At 39.7% G+C, this 17319-nt stretch overlaps 2 protein-coding genes across 2 annotated transcripts; one reads left to right on the top strand and one right to left on the bottom strand.

Moving 5' to 3' along the window:
• LOC8079092 (RING-box protein 1) lies at positions 6923-9515 on the top strand. Its single transcript, XM_002457474.2, has 5 exons — positions 6923-7167; positions 7266-7316; positions 7404-7463; positions 8934-9005; positions 9090-9515. The coding sequence occupies exons 1-5, from the start codon at positions 7014-7016 to the stop codon at positions 9125-9127; spliced, it is 375 nt and encodes a 124-aa protein (XP_002457519.1). The 5' UTR covers positions 6923-7013; the 3' UTR covers positions 9128-9515.
• On the bottom strand, positions 10104-16441 carry LOC110433457 (1-deoxy-D-xylulose 5-phosphate reductoisomerase, chloroplastic). Its single transcript, XM_021455628.1, has 12 exons — positions 16095-16441; positions 14882-15063; positions 14433-14519; positions 14168-14293; positions 14019-14081; positions 13111-13260; positions 12813-12880; positions 12626-12737; positions 12433-12537; positions 12063-12184; positions 11334-11480; positions 10104-10476 (listed from the first exon to the last, which is right to left on the bottom strand). The coding sequence occupies exons 1-12, from the start codon at positions 16180-16182 to the stop codon at positions 10308-10310; spliced, it is 1419 nt and encodes a 472-aa protein (XP_021311303.1). The 5' UTR covers positions 16183-16441; the 3' UTR covers positions 10104-10307.

The following is a 17319-nucleotide window of genomic DNA, read 5'->3' as shown; positions in this document are numbered from 1 at the left end:
ATATCTTAATGTCATGTGTTTTGGCTCATATTACCTTGGCTTCCGCGTTTTTACTCCGATGTTCTTATGAGCCTTATGTTTATATCCTGTCGTATACCACTCACATATTTGGATGCAGGGTTTTGGATTTGGTTGATATAAGCATGACTAATCCTTTGTTCTTATTGAAATATGCTTATTGAAACCAAGTCACTTTAAAAACCTCAACTCTCTTTATATACGAGGTTGTCATCAATCACCAAAAAGGGGGAGATTGAAAGAGCATCTAGGCCCCTAGTGGTTTCGGTGATTAATGACATTGTTGATTACTATGACTAACGTGTGTTTTGCAGAGGCAAAGTCATAGGTAAGGTCATGGTATATAGATACTCGATGGACAGGGACGTACATGCCTACTTAATAGTGGAAATCGTTTCGGTTTTCAAAGGATGGATGGACATCGTCAAGGCTAGACTAGGTCTAAGTGCCATATGGTGAAGAAGGGCACTTGGAGTAGTTTAGGACTTTGTTTTCTTTTAACCGTACTATTAAGAGGGGCTTTGATCTAGTAGCTTGACTTAGGCAAGGCCTTAGGTTTAGGTGTGGTGCACACTTGGTAAACCTAGCACTAGACAGCTCAGAGATAGTCCTTAGATCGAGAGGAACAAACTTCGTTTTGAAGCGATCGCGTTTCAACGAAGTTTGGGTGCCCAAAGGGGCACCGGACGCTGCACCGGACGCTCTGTGAGTGCGTCCGGTGAGGTCCTTAGCCGTTAGAAAAGCTTGGTGCTTAGGGTTAGGCACCGGACGCTAGCACCGGACGCACCGGGAAGCGTCCGGTCCCTTACCCAGGGAGCTTGCAAAGTTCCCCCGAGCACCGGACGGTGCACCGGACGCTGAGAGTTAGCGTCCGGTGACCTGTCAGAGAAAAGAGCAGGTAGCCGTTATGAAGCACCGGACGCTCGGTGCAGTGCGTCCGGTGCAACATAATGTGCGTCCGGTGACCCCGTTTTCAGTGGAAAACGGTTGGCCGACCTTTGGACTTCGTGGATAGTATTTATACTCCTCCACCTCGTCCATGAGAGCTCTCTTGCCCATTTGAACATCAGAGAAACTTGTTTGTGGAGCAAGAGAGTTGCAAGAGCCTAGAGAGGATTGAGATTTGAGTGATTTCTTGAGAGAATCCTTCTCTAGTGAGTTCCAAGAGTCAATGTGCATCCACCACTCTCTAGAGCCTTGTTTGGGTCAAGTGAGAGTTCTTTGCTTGTTACTCTTGGTGATTGCCATCACCTAGACGGTTCGGTGGTGATTGGAGGCACGAAGACCGCCCGGGATTTCTTGTGGGTGGCTCGTGTCAAGCTTGTGAGCGGTTTTGGGCGATTCACCGCGACGGAGTGTCAAAGAATCAGCCCGTAGAGAGCACTTGGTCCTTGCGCGGACCAAGGGGGAGCAAGACCCTTGCGCGGGTGCTCCAACGAGGACTAGTGAAGAGTGGCGACTCTCCGATACCTCGGCAAAACATCGCCGAGCACTTTCTTCCACTACTCCTTTACTTTCTAGCATTTACTTTGTGTTTTTACATTCTTAGAATTGCCTTGCTAGAATAGGATTGGAACTAGGTCGCAAAACTTTTTATCCGGTAGCTCTCTAAGTCACACTAGGCACAAGGGGTTGAATTGGAGCTTATAGGTTGCTTAAATTTTTAGAGAAGCCCAATTCACCCCCCCCTTCTTGGGCATCTTGATCCTTTCAAACCAAAAAGCCAAGATTCTCTGTCACATTGAATCTTACGACATAGAGTATTAAATATAGACAAAAATAAAAACTAATTACATGTAAATCGTAAGATGAATCTTTTAAGTCTAGTTAGTCTATGATTAGACAATAATTACCAAATAAAAATGAAAGTGATACAGTGTCCTGAACCAAAAAATTTTGGGAACTGAATAAGACCTTAGGGTCTGTTTAAATCCCTTTAAAATTCCAAAAGTTTACAAGATTCTTCTTCATCACGAGATAAATCTTTTGAGCCTAATTAATCTATAATCGGACACTAATTGCCAAATACAAACGAAAGTGCTACAGTATCCAAATCCCAAAAGTTTTTAGATCTAAACACATATGCCAGCTAAACTCGGACGTACTATCTCGGACGCCTCACCGCCCAGAAAAATATATAATTCTAGAATCATAATTTTTCTAAATTTAGTTTAATTAAAATTCTATTAATATTATGTCTTTAAATAAAATTGTTATAAAATATATTTCATTGTTAATTTAGGCCTTGTTTGGATGTTGTCGGATTCACCTCAATCCACATGTGTTGGAGTGGATTGGGGTGGAATTTAGTTCAAGTTCCACTCCAATCCACCCTAACACATGTGGATTGATGCGAATCCGACTACATCCAAACAAGACCTTAAGATAATACTCAGTATTATAAACATCATTTTTATAAGTTTATTAAAACTTCAAATTATTTGATTTCTCAAGAAAAGTGAGAAAATATTTTTATGGACGGAGGGACTATGCATGCAAGGGTGCAGATTGACTCATTAGGCTGTCTTGGCGTAAGTTTTATGTCACGGTTTCCAAGATTTCCATAGGTTGAAATCAAGATGGCAACGGGTACCCGAAAACCGAGTATCCGACAGGTTTTATTCGATAAAAAAACGGGTATTGAATGATTTTTCTACTCATAGGTATGTTATTGGGTAAAATCCTATACGCATCGGGTGTGGGTATATACTGCCCATACCCACCTACCCGCAGGTAAAAAACACCTGCCAAAATAACTAGTCACTCTTGTCATTTTAGTCTATCTAGCATATGAATTTTGCTCAAATTCAACTAAACCCTCCTAGTATATATATGATTTTGATGTCATTATATGAATGTTAGTTTGTAACTTTGTTGGAGGCTTGGAATGATTTATTTTGCATGTGAATATATGACATTTATATATAATTCTTGGGTATGTTGTCCGGTACGGGTTACCCGTCGGGTTAAATTTAACCGCGCGGGTGCAGGTACGGGAGTATTTTTCTATCCGTGTGCGGGTACAGATAACCCGACGAATAAAATTTTAACCTCGCGGGTGCGGGTACAGGTGGCCACTACCCGTCGGGTACATGCTCGTTGCCATTTTGAGATGAAAGCCGTGTGGACAATTTCGTCTCATGAAACTTTTACGATATTTATTTTCGTTAATACTATATTACATCAACTTATTTAATGCTCATAAAACCTCATTAAGGCTGAGCCTTAGCAAACCTCCTAGATCGAGCTCACAGTTTGAAGCAGGTTGTCTGGCTTCCACTGCCTGGTTCTTTGTACTCTTCTGTGTGCCTAAAAGCGTCTTCAATGGCAACTTTCAAATAGTTAGCTAGATTGTGCTTAGAAATATTAAAATAGTGGAGAGTTATTTCTAAGAGATCCTGTTGGACTAGCTATTTAAAAGTCACATTTTATCTCTCCATGATAGACAATAGAATTCTTTCTAAACTAGCTATTTGAGAACCAAAAATCAGTTTTTAGAGAGATAGTTGTACCACCTCTATAAATCAGAGTCAGACGTCTCTCAAAGTGTCGGTCTCTGTAAATAACTAATATAGGCAAGGTTTCGTGGTTCAATTTGCTGTCAAAAGAAACTTTTGTCCACTGTAATGGCTAGAGACAGATAGCTAGAGAAATTGAAGTGGTTATGGCCAGGACTCTACAGGGCAGAAGGTAAATTCTACACTTTGATACATGTTCGCCTATTCGAACTGAATTTCTTGCAACTAAAACTCTATACTTGACACCTTTCTACACGTACATGTAGTTACTCTCATCTTTAATAAACCACATTGTGTATGTGTTCATATTTGTTTATCGGTTTGAGTATATACTCATATTAAGACCTTGTTTAGTTCACCCCAAAAACCAAAAACTTTTCAAGATTTTCCGTCACATCAAATCTTGCGACACATGCATGAGACACTAAATATAGATGAAAATAAAAACTAATTACACAGTTTAACTGTAAATGACAAGATAAATCTTTTAAACCTAGTTACTCTATAATTGAATAATGTTTATCACAAACAAACGAAAGTGCTACAGTTCCGAAAACCAAAAAGTTTTCGGAACTAAACAAGGCCTAAGATATTCTAGATCTTACCACGCGAAAAATTTTCAAAGGTATTCATATTTTTAGTATATTACTAAAATGTCACTACTATAGTATATACAATAAGTATAACCACATACTCTATGTATGCATACATACTTAACATATATATCACCATAATAGTCTTGTATGATCATATATTTCGTCTATATATATTTCGTCCGGTCATATATACCTTAAATCTAGAGATATATGCTATTGTATATAGAGATATTGGGGGAATTGCACACTTCCGTTGTAGAAGATGTTTGTCATTAGTAGATCAACTACTTGGTCTAGGGAGGGTTCTGAACCTCATGTGACATAATTAATAAGTTTAAGGATGTAGACATGTATTTGGAAGTTTGGTGACATAGATAGACGTTTTGCGCCAAGGTTGAGGACATGCGTTGCATTTTACCCTGCATATGATGTCTATGTCAATGGCTTAGGGTGGCAAAAAAACTCTATATATTTGTTGCAAATCTCAACAAAACATTTCAGCTAAAATTAGCCCTAGTGTTAAAGTATTTTTACTTCTTTCTTTTCATTCCTTTTTTCCTTTGATCTTCATCTCAATCTATTTTAAGTAGAATATAAATTATATTAACTCATTGCCACTAAATTATATTGTCTAGGGTTAGCAGATGAAAGGAAACTAAGACAATACAGATAATTGTGTTTTAAATAAAAAAATATATTCAACTGTTTTTCACCTATCTTGGCAAAGCTGGTTTTTTAACCTTCTTTTACTATTTTTCTTATCTTTTTTCCATCAACAGAATAGTTCTCTTTTCTTAGCTAAGAGTATATTTTTCTTAAACTCATTCTCTAAACTATTATTTTTTCCTAGCGAGAAATCTGATATAGAGGATTAAAATATTTGAATATCTAATTAAAGAAGCCGTTAGACTCTAGAAGTTGCTCTAAATACATGCTCATACGAAGTATAAGCTTTATGGTTTGTTTGGATCCCTTAGACTAAAAATCAGTGAGCTAATAGCTGCTATTTTGTAGCTAGCTAATTTTTAATATTAATTTAGATCAACCTGCTAATAGGAGATAGTGAGTAGGGTTTGTTTGTCCATTATCAGCTAAAATTAGTACTAGTGGATCCGAATAGACCTGCTAATTATTAGTTCGAGGGCTGCTAACTATTAGTTCCATTAGCAAGTTGAAGATGCTAACATGTGCTAATACTTCATATGTATCTTCAACTCAAGATCCTACCACCTCAATTATAAGTCATTCTAATTTTTCTGAAGAGTCAAAGCATTTTAAATTTAACCAAATTCAAATAATAAAGTAATAACCTTTATGATATCAAATAAGTACTATTAGATTATTTATTTATATATTTTCATACTATACCTATTTGATGTCATAAGCCTTTGTAACTTTCTCTATAATTTTGATCAAACTTGAGATGCTTTGACTCTCTAAATAATCAGAATGACTTGGAGGGGGTAAGAATTAGGCCTTGTTTAGATGCGAAATCTTTTTGGATTTCGCTACTGTAGCACTTTCGTTTGTTTGTGACAAAGATTATTTAATTATGGACTAACTAGGATCAAAAGATTCGTCTTGTGATTTACAGCTAAACTGTGTAATTAGTTTTTGTTTTCGTCTATATTTAATGCTTCATGCAAGTGCCACAAGATTCGATGTGACAGGAAATCTTGAAAACTTTTTTTTGGTTTTTGGGATGAACTAAACAAGGCCTTAGCTAGCTATTTTTTAGTGCTAACCATGGACCAAAACCCCTTAAAGGTATACATGTATTAGTTAGAAGCTTCCTAACTAATAATTAATAGGTCTATTTGAATGCATTACTGCTAATTTTGGTTATTATTAGGGCACTCCCAAAGCTAGAAACTACATGTAGTTTCTATGCCTATTAATTTGTATAGATACTATATATAGAAGCTATGATCCAAATGGATAGTTTCTATAGAATAGTTTTTATCCAATCACATTAATTCTCTTTCCATTCTCAACCAATCATATCACTTCATGTCTTGGATCTCGTGTAGACATGGTTTCTAACTTAGACCCAGTTTCTATAATTTTTGTTCTTTTTCTTCAATAACTATCTTGGCATATTAGCAAAATACTTAAGTGGCACTATAATTAATATCTATAGAAACCATGATGTTTTCTGCATTGGGGGTGCCCTTATTGTTTTTTAGAAACGGTTATTTTAGGTCTTGTTTAGTTCTGAAAACTTTTTAGTTTTCCGAACTGTAGCATTTTCGTTTGTTTGTGACAAACATCGTCTAATTATGGAGTAACTAGACTTAAAAGATTCATCTCACGATTTACATGTAAACTATGTAATTAGTTTTTATTTTCATCTATATTTAGTGTTTCATGCATGTGCCACAAGATTCGATGTGACGGAGAATCTTGAAAAGTTTTTAGTTTTTGGGTGAACTAAACAGGCCTAAGACTATCTCCAACAATCATCACCCAAAATATAAGACCCATTTGTCATTTGAGTAGCGCTATAGGTAAAAGATTCCATACCTATTTTTAGTCTTCTCCAACAACAAGACCTAAAAGACAACACTCTCTGCAAATGGGTCTCGAGGAGAAAGGATATCCAAATTTGGGTTATGCCTCTTCTGATAGCCAAAATGGGTCTATACTCTATTGCTTTTGGTTCCAACTCTCGTTGGAGACAGCCTAAAACAGGCCTTGGCAGACCGATCTTGCGGCTATTGGGCCGGGCACCAAGACATGACGACATTAAAGAGTCATCATACTCTGAGACGGGAGAGCACTTACTTTTTGATAAAACCCCTGGCCTCTAGAGAAATTGCACAGATATTCCCTGCCCCTCGCTAGCGCCTTCCGCAAACCGAAGGCTCCCGAGACCACCGCGATGTCCGCCATGGAGACCGACATCAACGCGCCGCCGCCGCCCGCCCCGGCCGGCGAGGGGTCATCCGCGGCCGGTCCGTCCTCCTCCACCTCCCGCAAGCCCAACAAGCGCTTCGAGATCAAGAAGTGGAACGCCGTCGCGCTCTGGGCATGGGGTACGTCCGCGCGCCCGTCCATCCGCTCTAGATTTTCCTTCCTGTAGATTGTAATTTGGATCCCGTCTGATCTGTTTGTCTCCTTTGCGGCGCTGCAGATATCGTCGTCGACAACTGCGCCATCTGCCGCAACCACATCATGGATCTATGTAAGTTTCGGGTCCGATAGGTTCAGTGCTTGTTAGGGTTTGAGATCTATGGTTAGGGGTTTGAGCTCCTTAATTTGTTGGGTGCAGGCATCGAGTGCCAGGCGAACCAAGCCAGCGCGACCAGCGAGGAGTGCACCGTCGCTTGGGGTACAAATCCAATCTCTTAGGGTCTTCTTACCTATCTTCTTTGTTGTATCTTCTGTCTGTTGCCACTTGCCACTAATTTTATGTTATCGGTATGCCTCTTCATGTGGAATGAAAGAATTCGCTATTAATTATTTTGTACACTAGTTCTGGCATGCGTTGCTCATTGTGGCATCTAGTTTTCGGGAATCTTACACCAATCTATGTGTAACTGGCAACTATGGTTAGGGCATTCTGGCATTTAGTTTCCGGGAATCTTGCATGAATATGTAACTGCCAACTATGGTTAGGGTATGATACGCAAAGATTGCAAAATATAGATTCTCCGTGCTCTTTCCAAAGATTCTACTATGTGATCTTGATTACATTAGTCTGGTGAACTGTGCAATTTGAACAATTTGTTCCATATACAGTGACACTGAAGCTGTTATAGTTATAGTTATAGTTATCTCTTTACGAACCCAAAATTGCATACCTCTTCCCCATCTACAAATTTTGATATGGATGAACTGTATATCAGTATATGAAACAACTGCACACTGGTTTATGTTTGACATACCTAATTGCCTCTTTAGATGGAACTTATCCTTCTGATGACGTATAAAGCTCATATTACTTAAACAACGTTTAAGTGTTTGTACATCTTTTGAGAAAAATATTATCAATGTAAAGTGTAATAGTGGTCAGAATCTCTAGTGTTGTGTAAGCGGAATGGCATGTTATACGTACCTGGATTCAGGTAACAACCAACTAATTCACCAACTTTTGGTATTACACGTTTAGACCTATATCATCCTCTACTCCCCATCCAACAGGAACACTCCCAAATTTAACTAGATAAGTGATAGATGTAAATCACAGCATGACTGGCAAATAAAGGTGCAACCTATATCAGTAATTAACCATATACACTTAGGGGCTGTTTAGATCGGAGCCTTGCCTGGGGGCTATCGTCCAGGCATGTCGATCCAACCCCAGGCATGGGAAATCGATGACCTGGAGGTGCTGCCTGGCCCAAGCGTATTCCTCAGGTCTCTATCCAAACTAGCCCTTAATGTGTCAGTCCCGCATTCCTATCTGGATTAATGCTGTTGCAAGCCTGTAACGGCATTTGCAGCAGCACTACATGCTCTTTTTGTGCTCGGTTAAGCAGCCTCTTCTTGTGTGTTCCTTGAATGGACCACTTGAGCAGAGGCCAGTGAACTTCTCACCAAATTGTGGCGTTGTCAGTAGAAAATAAGCTCACCCATGTTTACAGTTGGAATGATGACAAATGCTGCTTGGCTAAAAAGTAAAAGGAATGGGAGCATGTATATTTTTTTTATTGAAGCTTCTTTATATTTGCCTGTACAAACCAATAGACATTGGAATATGTTGGACCATGTATTCTACGTGGTTCTTTTGGCTCAGCTTCACTGGGTCTAACAAGGGTCCTTCACTGGGTCTAACAAAGTGTGTTTTTGCGTGCTGCAGGTGTCTGTAATCATGCTTTTCACTTCCATTGCATCAGCAGGTGGCTTAAGACTCGCCAAGTGTGCCCATTAGGTAGCTGCAGTTCTGTGCTGATTTGATCCCATAGTTCACTTTTTTGGGCATTGCGTTACTGACTATCAACATTTTATCTTGCAGACAACAGTGAGTGGGAGTTCCAGAAATATGGCCACTAGTTCCTGGGCACCCTCATGTGATGTTTGGGCTTGCTTCTGGCTACTGCTGCCACAAAAGTGTTTTTGTCTGCCAAACAGCTCCATCTTTTACTGCTTTGGGATGCTTGCATGTATCACCGGTCAATTATCACTAGTAGTACGTCCACATGGGACTCTGTTTGGATGATTCGTTAGAGGATAGTAGGCCCACTTTATCAATGTTATGTGGATCTTCATAAGTGAGCTTGAATTGTGCTGTGGTACCATTTTTTAAAATCTAGTGTTTTTTATCCGTGTCTGTGTTGATCTTGACTTGGAACGAAGCGGGTTTGTCTTTCGGCTACATGTATAATTGTATATAGGTTACTGAAATGTTGCGTACGATATCCTGAAATTATGTTGGGCATTCTATCCTGTCTTGCTAGTGATAAACCTGCTTTGGTGATGTACCCATATGTAGCACTATAGGATATGTTAGGTTCTAGGGTTGAAGTTGGTTGTTTTTTTTTGAGTGTTTGGTTGGTTCAGAGAAGACCCATAGAATATTGTCTCGTATCGTGTGTTCATACCATCTTTCAAAACTGGCGCTTTGTTCGTTTAGGCTTATCAGCCGAATTTGCCAGCAATTTAGCAGTGTTTTTCTTTCACAACTCCTACAATAAATCAGTCAACAATATTTTCTGTCATGTTTGTGACCACGGAGGAGCAGGAAAAAAAATTAGGATAGATCTAACCACGAGTACTACCATGAACCTACTTACCTACTGCTCTTTCGCCTCGCTACCATACCTTTGCTGGCACTCATCGTACCTAGAATTTAGAAATGACAAAAATGATTTCTCAAGCAAGTGCTTACCACGCCAGGCGAGAAAATGGAACAAGGTGCAGAGGTGATGTCGGGCAGCTGTGCCTGCTCAATCCTACATACGGAGTACTATAAAAACTCCCACCGAAAGGGATGCATCTGATTCCCACCCGAATTCGAACACTTCACCCATAAAAAAAAATCACATGGAACAGATGCATTTTATTCGTGTGGACTGTGGAGGCATGATTTACATTCAGGAGGGCGACCTAGATGTCCCCTAATGCTTCATCTAGCTCCTGGAAATCGAACATGGAAACAGGAGCCACACACTTGATATCTTAGAACTCCTGTACACGAGGTCATGACAATATGTAGGAGTATATCTACATATTATTATGCAGGGACAGGGCTCAGGCCAGAAGATGGTTGTAGGCTAGCTGCATATCTCCTCGCCCACAGATCATAATGGATGATCTCCTCGAGTGAAGGACTTCTTACCAGCTCGTTCCGATGCGCGTCACATGTAAGTTCCACCACCTTGAATATGTCCAGGTAGCTAATCCTGTAAACCAAACTAAAAGGTCAACTGACTTCCTTTGTATGAATATCAATATATAACGGATGATTGCAAATTAGTTCTTTCTTTCCCTCTGATGAACAACTGGCTGTAGTTGCAGACCTTCCTCCTAGTTGAACTAATTGTGTAAAGCATATGCTTGTGCCATGATGAAGTTTTCTCTATCAAATTCTGGAGCATGGTGCTTTACCTCGACAAGTTGAGTGTATAAATCAATATCTTCTCATGCAGAGAAAAACCCTTGTCTATGACCGACACTATCCCAATAACCAAACCATCATATTGGCAGGCAGACCATTGTTAAGATAAAGTACTTAAAAGAGTGAAAAGCACCAGTGCCCTAAACTTTTCCCTGATCCTCACGTAGGCCTATAATAAACTCTCAAAGTGAGGATCGGGTTCACACCAGGTTCACTCTAGGTTCTCTCTTGGTAGTGCATTCACTCAAACCTTCCCTTTGAGAGTTCATGGACCTAGATGAGAATCCAGGAAAAGCTTTAGGACCCTCAGCATATTTAACTTGTATTTAAACATGGAAAGATAGTTTAAATCAAGATTCTATAGCTATTCTAATCCATAATGTAGGCTCAAAAGGTGCTTGAGAATAATATCTCTAAGGACAAACATTCTCGTCCCAACTCACTTTTCTAAAGTAAAGTGCAGTAGATGTCCATGGACTTTGGTTAGCCCAAAGTTTTTTTTTCATTGCAGCAATTAGCATAACGTATCTGGCCTTAAAATTTTCAGAATATTTCACAAACCAAATCAAAAGATGACATAAAATATGCAATGATCTATCTAGAATAAAGCAGGCAAAAGCTGATAAGCAAAAAGAATCGTACTTTTCATCAATGAACAACTCCACGGCCTTCTCATTAGCAGCACTCAGAACTCCTGTCATGGTGCCCCCAGCCCGCCCAGCTGCATACGCTAGGTCCATTGATGGGTATTTTACATTGTCAGGAGCTTTGAACGTCAGTGAACCCAACCTGTATTAACCAATTGGAACTTAAATCTGAATGCTCAAAAACTGTTAACATGGAATGCTTACTATTTAAGAGATCGTGTGAAGTTTAGTTTCATAACATGTTTTTGTTTTCTTAACATCCTTAATGAAGCATGTTCATGTTTAGCAACCTAACCATGGTTACTACTTGGTTATTACTAAACTAGAAGTGGGCTAGTCAACCAACTCAAGTCATACATATAACTATTCAAAAAGACACCAGAATTGCAATGAGTTTAGGTCAAGGTCCAAGCTTGATGAGCTGTTCGGAAAATTCAGTTGAAGTACAGTCACAAATTTGTTTCCTAAAAATTATGAGATGGTTGTCATATTTGCTGGTTCAAAACCCAAGTCAGATTCGTTCACAAATGCACACACCAACAGCTGACTCAGGTGCCCCTGACCCATACAGATCTATCAAGTATTGCCATCATATACCAGTAGCTTATTAGAACAATCCCATACTGTAATCAAGAAAAATAAGACTTGAATCCTTGGAGGTTATTTCCAAATAAAAGCATCAGCTGTACTGCAAAAGTAGACAGGAGTTGTGAAGATGTCATACTTGCAAAGATCAAGGCGGGGCCATGTGACCTCAGAGCAATAGATTCTATCTGGCCACGATAAGGTGTATAAGATTGGTATCCGCATATCCGGCCAACCCAATTGAGCTAGGACAGATGAATCCTGGGAAAAAAGAACATGAATGCTAAAGACAATACTAAACCATATGTAAAGCCATTACAGAAACAATTCTGCATGTAGCATAACGACCTGAAACAATCATAAACTTGAGATCTGCTCAGATGCTGGCATGCACTAATACAAGAGAATGAGGTGGAAATGAAAATATGCAGCATAGGAGGATTAGCACTACATCTGGGCAGAATATCTCAACATGTGCTTTTTAGTAAAGCATATGACCTTGGGCTCACCTGGGTTTCAACCATAGAGTGTATGATAGACTGTGGGTGGATCACAATCTCAATGTCATCATATTCAGCACCAAATAAATAATGCGCTTCAATAACTTCTAAACCCTACAAGACCAAATCGTCACTTTAGCGTTTAATATAATGAAATATGGATTAAATAATTTTTTTTAAACAAAATGGAGCTCTAAGACACCTTGTTGAATAAAGTAGCAGAATCTACTGTGATCTTCTTTCCCATATTCCAGTTTGGATGCTTTAAAGCGTCAGCAACTTTTACATCTTTCAGCCTGTCAACTGGCCAGTCCCTGTCATGATCAAATGATATGAGATGGATTTGTATGTTTCCAGAAGTACATATAACACATAAGGGATGGACTTGCCTGAAAGCACCACCTGATGCAGTTAGAATAATGCGACGAAGTGCTCCTTTGGACAAGCCTTGTATACACTGGTACAAGGGAAGCAGACTCTAATAAGCAAAGAATGCCAGAAAACATAAAATGCATTGCCACATTATTTCAAGTTCAGTATTGTTATTTCGTTTAAACACCAGTTTTGAGGATGGTCAAATTGCCATTTTCTCCCCAAAGCCAGTATGTATCTTTCCCAACCTTACAGCAAACATGCATAATGATAAAAAAGATAGCTGCAGCAACAAGTAAACATTTTGTGAGATACCTGAAATATTGCAGAGTGCTCAGAATCAGCAGGAAGAATTTTCACATTGTGTTTGTGTGCAAGGGGAAGCACAAAAGGACCACCTGCAATAAGTGTCTCCTTGTTTGCCAATGCTATGTCTTTACCAGCTTCGATTGCAGCAACTGTAGGCTAACAGAACAATACAGAGTTACCAAGTCAGCTATATTCACTGATAAAATTGCTCATTTATTTGGGTGCACCATACTGCACCCATTTACATAAAGTTCAAATTAATATGGAAATAAAAAAGATAATATTAAAATACTTGGCAATCTAAAAGTATCACCACCTAGTGATGATGGTCCTCCACTTATCTTGATAGGCTGATACTGCACTATATAAAAATAGGGGGCCATGGAACTCGGTTCTTAGAAGATACAAAATATGGCACTATGGCAGGCAATAGGACAATGACATATATACCACTACCAATTGCTTTTTTTTGCATCAAATTCGAATTGGAGATGCCTATCTATGTCTGGAAATGAAGTAAAGATTTATCTTCATTCTATACATATTATTGTGGCAAAATTACCTGAACTCCTTTTTAACACATTCTAACTGTATAAATATAGCAACCCAAAATAGTTAAAATTCATAGACAATTTTTCTTACTATATATTTGCCATGATTCATGAAATACAAGCATGTTCACAAGGAAAGATTTATGCAGCCAAATGACATCAGAATTCAGAACGACAGCTTTCTGTTTTCTTAAAAAAAGATTCCTAGAACCACAGCTTAGTGCAGATAAATTTATGACCTAACAACAGGAAAATATTACATATAGGCATATAAATATCATTTATACACAAGCATTAGATTCTTGGAACACCCAACATAAAGGAAAGCACAAAGAGCAATATGCTAAATAGAAGGGGCATTACCTTCAGCCCTGCACACCCTACTATCCCTGTGACAACTGTAACTGCATCTGGGTGTCGAGCGACCTATTACTCAAAAGTTGAATATTTGAGAAATTTTCAGAGCAAACCTTTAGTTATTCGCAGAAATAGGATCATAAGAAAAGCCTTACTTCTATGACTCCTTGCTCCCCAGGAATAATTTCTGGCTTCTCTTCGCAATCAGCTAAGGCTTCTTTTAGTTCATCAACTAATGCTTCGTTTCTTACAGCAACCAACTTAGGTTTGAATGTTTTGACCTGTAGTAAATTACATCCACAATGCTCAAATGAGTGCATAGTTTGTATTACAAGCTTAATGATCAAATGAGTGCAAAATTCTCTTTCAAGATTGACAAAAGGGCGAAAGGAAAAGAATCTACTCAAAACATCACTGTACCTGATCAGCTAGAAGCGTGACATTGGATCCAGCAGCAAGAGCAACAACTCTGAACTTATCAGGATTCTCAGCAACAATGTCCAATGTCTTCGCATTATGTAAAAGATGGAATATTAGTGCTGCAGAATATCAGTGTCTCTAGTTTTATACGTATCATAAGGTAAATGTAAGAGATGTCAATTAACATCAAACAAATTGTTATGAGCAACATGTTGATTAGACTTGAAACCTGAAGCCCACAAGTTACAGAAGGATGAAAATATTATTACATCAAACTACTACGAATGATCTGCATGCAAAATATACCAATTCTACTGGTTCCAAACAGATGCATATGCACCAATTCGCTAAACTTTGATCTATCAACTATCAACATTATCTGCACAGCTAACAGAGCGATGTTATGGAATGACAAATTTCATCCATGAGTCTTCGATTAATCCCTTTACCTGTGTTCCTATGGAACCAGTTGATCCAACAATCGAGATAGGCTTTGGGCCATCCCATGACCTCCGGTCAGGCTCAGCAACAGCTCTCCCAGGCCATGCTGGCGGTGGAGCCTGTTGCATAGAACAGCATGTCCTTCTCAGTGAAATAGCTCGTTTGCCCTTCCTTTGAAACGTAAAATCCACTACAATGAGAGAGATCAAAGTAAGATTAGAAAACAACACTAGCAACCAGAATTTACACTAGAATAAGTCTCTATGGCTAAGAAAGACCACTGCAATCGTGCCTGATATAGTCCATAAAGTGGACGAGTTTAAACCATGAATTATTGACCTGATTTGACCAATTTTGTAAACATTCATGTAAACTTCAATACCATGTGCACCGACCAGTTAACATAACTGGGCGTCACAAGACAACGGTGCGACCACCTCAGCACCTCTGGATCATATCAAATCACCAGAAAGTATAAACTGAATTGGAACCTGTGAGGAATATATTCGAAGAACAGTATATATTCCAACGGCTGAAGTAGCAAACAGCAAGTTGAGGCCCATATATATTTCGGAATTTAATTCACCCAGGTGAGGTGATGACGAAAGAAGCGATTCCAGACACACGTAAGAAGCGATTCCAGACACAGAAAAGGCCGCATAACATTCTGGAAATCTCGGCCCTGTAACCCGCTTAGCAGAAAATTCTATGTTTTATCTCAGAAGAGTAAAGGAACTACAGTGTTGACTTTCCCCCCAGAGAACCAGAAAAATTCTGCCTTTTAGGATGTCAAAATCATAACAGTTATTAGAATCAGAGTTTGCAACTTTACAATGACTATACCCTCCGAGGCTCGCAGTTCCCATGCACTCTACACGGAGACGGGGCCCAACCATACTAGTAGTGTTTCCCATAATGGTAGACGAGGCATAGCCGCCAAGTGGGAAGAACGATGAACAACAGGACAGCACAAAGACCTCCTAGTCGTTGCAGAGCGACACATAAAAATTCGCACGGCGACACACATCGCAAATCGATTGGAATGGAACCCAGAAATATGAAACAGAATCGATAGGAATGGGGTCAAGAAGCATCAAACTGGCCAGAATACACGGGACGGGCAAAGTCGAGTGCATCATCAGGCCGGAAAAGCAAGAAGATAAGCTCATACACCGATCGGGGGAAAAGGGAGGCACCGAAAGAGGAAAAGATCCATCCAACCTTTGTGCTGGACGAAAGGTCCCCTGCTTGAGTCGAGGAAGGAGACGGCGCTGAGCTCCCCCCGGAACGACGCCTTGAGTGCAGCCATCCCGGCTTGCTGGCGAGGCTGTGGTAATGGCCGCGGTGGGAGGAGGAGGAGAGGGAGGGGAGCGGTGGTGGCGGCCGTCGCTGATGCCGAAGCGGAAGCGATGGACGCCTGGCGAGTTTTATAAACAGAGGACGACGGAGGAGGGGATGTGTGGAGGGAGAAGTGGAGATAAGAAGACGAGATGGGAATCTGAGAGTCCTATGGATGCAGGATGCCGCCGCAACCGGCCGATGCCCGCCCGCCTGCTCGCTCTCAGTCTCAGCATGGGATTTTGTATTGCTCGCTTTGTGACTTGTGAGTTGCGACTCAGGAGCGTGGACACACTCACAGACAGTCTGGTGATAGTGGCTAGGGTGCCGTCTGGCCAGTCAGTCACAGAGTCACCACTCGTGGACTGGTGGGATAACTCGGTCAAAATTTTGGTCTTGGGCTTTTGGCTGTAGTTTTGCATCCAAATAACCAAAAACCAACCAAATGGCTTCCACCCAAGAGTTTCAATAAAATAATGTTTAGCTACTACAATTTTCACGTCACCTTTGCGAAAATTGTCCAACTACCGTGTCTCCAACAACAATTACCCAAAATAGCGCTACAGGAAAAAAGTTATATACCTATTTTTAATCTTCTCCAACAATAAAACTCAAAAGAGAATCCTTCATGCAAATGGGTCTCGAAGAGAGAGGATACTCATATTTGGGTTATGCCTCTCCTGATATCCAAAATAGGTCTTCCATATAGCCATATAGGTACTCTGTTTGAGGCTATATTTATTGTGTTGGAGACCTATTTTGGGTTTGGGTCTCCTCTGGGAGATAGCCTTATGATGCGTACTCCCTCCATATCCGTAAAGAAAGTCATATAGGACGACCACACGGTCTTCAAAGTCTAACTTTGACTCCATGTTTCTATAAAAATATTTATCAAAAGTGGTATATGTATATTTTTATGAAAGTATTTTTCAAGATAAATCTATTCAGATAATTTTTATATTTCCAAACTCAATAACCTAAAAGTTATTCATGATTTATATTTCCAATATTTGACCTAAATCTTATCCAAAATATCTTTCTTTACAGGTATGGAGAAAGTATTGGTTATAAGCACCACCGCCTTGCGGTAGTCGTGAGCTTTATCTCC

This window comes from Sorghum bicolor, chromosome 3, assembly GCF_000003195.3.
Source record: "Sorghum bicolor cultivar BTx623 chromosome 3, Sorghum_bicolor_NCBIv3, whole genome shotgun sequence".
Classification (NCBI taxonomy): Eukaryota; Viridiplantae; Streptophyta; class Magnoliopsida; order Poales; family Poaceae; genus Sorghum; species Sorghum bicolor.
Note: the sequence above shows the minus strand (reverse complement) of the source record. Positions and strands in the feature narration are given on the sequence as shown.

Coding starts and splice junctions, on each gene's coding strand:
- LOC8079092 (XM_002457474.2), top strand. CDS start 7,014: ATGTCCGCCATGGAGACCGACATCAACGCGCCGCCGCCGCCCGCCCCG. Junction 7,168..7,265: donor CGTCGCGCTCTGGGCATGGG/GTACGTCCGCGC, acceptor GCGGCGCTGCAG/ATATCGTCGTCGACAACTGC. Junction 7,317..7,403: donor CAACCACATCATGGATCTAT/GTAAGTTTCGGG, acceptor TGTTGGGTGCAG/GCATCGAGTGCCAGGCGAAC.
- LOC110433457 (XM_021455628.1), bottom strand. CDS start 16,182: ATGGCTGCACTCAAGGCGTCGTTCCGGGGGGAGCTCAGCGCCGTCTCC. Junction 11,481..12,062: donor CCCCGCCTTGATCTTTGCAA/GTATGACATCTT, acceptor TGGTTAATACAG/GTTGGGTTCACTGACGTTCA. Junction 10,477..11,333: donor GAGTTGTTCATTGATGAAAA/GTACGATTCTTT, acceptor TTTGGTTTACAG/GATTAGCTACCTGGACATAT.